Source organism: Haliaeetus leucocephalus, unplaced genomic scaffold (assembly GCF_000737465.1).
Source record: "Haliaeetus leucocephalus isolate CR32 unplaced genomic scaffold, Haliaeetus_leucocephalus-4.0 Scaffold245, whole genome shotgun sequence".
Lineage (NCBI taxonomy): Eukaryota > Metazoa > Chordata > Aves > Accipitriformes > Accipitridae > Haliaeetus > Haliaeetus leucocephalus.
The window spans coordinates 270,829-271,881 of record NW_010972681.1 but is presented as its reverse complement, the minus strand read 5'-3'; the positions used below and the strand labels follow the sequence as shown (position 1 = coordinate 271,881).

Genomic DNA, 1,053 nt, shown 5'->3' with positions numbered 1-1,053 from the left:
CGGGGCCGGCACCCCCCACCCCCCCGCCCGGGTCGGTACCGGGTAACATCTCCCCCCATCCCCGGCCGTGCCGGACCCCCCGAGGGGACCCTTCTGCTCTCGGACGCGGGGCAGTGCGGGGGCGCGGGCGGCCGGGGGCACGGGGATGGGCGCAGCCGAGCCGGGGGCTCCGGTGGGGGGGCCTCTGGTGCTCCGGCGAGGCCCCCCAGGCCCGGGTAAGCCGGCAGAGCGGAGCATCCCCCCGGTGTGTGCTCGCGGTCCGGGGGGTGCGGGGGAGACCGTCCGTCCGACCGGCCGCCAGGGCCCCTCCGCGCTCCTTAATAAGGTGTCGCCTTTATTCCAAATATTTACACCCGGGCGGGCCGGGCCAGGCCCCCCCGTGCCCCCGGCTCTCGGGGCGGCAGGGCCGCGGACGGGCCGGCGGGACAGACACGATAGAAAATAAAATAAAAAAAAAAAAGGAAAGACGGACAAAAAAAGAAAAAAAAAAGAGAAAAATTGCACCAATTCCCCCCGGAGCGGGGGCAGCGCGGCCGCCCCGTCCAGCCCGGCGGCTCGGTCAGTCTCGGTGCCGGCCCGGGACCCCCCCCGGCCCCCGCCGCCGCCGCCGCCTCAGTCCCCCACGTCGATCTCCTCCTCCGAGAGCTCGGCGGCGGCGGGGCCGGTGCCGGTGCCGGTGCCGGTGCCGGTGCCGGTGCCGGGTCGGGGGGCGTCGGGCAGCGCCGCCAGCTGCTGGAGGGCGGCGGGGGGCAGCGCCTGCAGCGAGGCCACGTCGGCCCGCAGCTCCTCCAGGTCCCGCTTGAGCTTGGCGCGGCGGTTCTGGAACCAAGTGATGACCTGGGCGGTGCTGAGCGCCAGCCGGGCCGCCAGCTGGTCCCGGTCCGCCGGCGAGAGGTACTTCTGCCGCAGGAACCGCTGCTCCAGCTCGTAGATCTGCTGGTTGGTGAACGCCGTCCGCGACTTGCGCCGTTTCTTGCAGGCCGGGCGCTGCCCCAGGGCGCCCAGCGGCTCCCGACCTGCGGGGAGAGCGGCCTCAGCGCGGCGGCACCGGCA

The 1,053-nt window shown here is 73.9% G+C and overlaps 1 protein-coding gene across 1 annotated transcript in view; it reads right to left on the bottom strand.

Moving 5' to 3' along the window:
- The window catches only part of LBX2 (ladybird homeobox 2), a 4,691-nt gene that overhangs the window by 2,983 nt on the left and 655 nt on the right, over positions 1-1,053 (bottom strand). Inside the window, exon 2 of the mRNA XM_010568475.1 lies at positions 681-1,016. Coding sequence (XP_010566777.1) covers positions 681-1,016 — 336 coding nt within the window. The remainder of the gene's footprint in view (positions 1-680; positions 1,017-1,053) is intronic.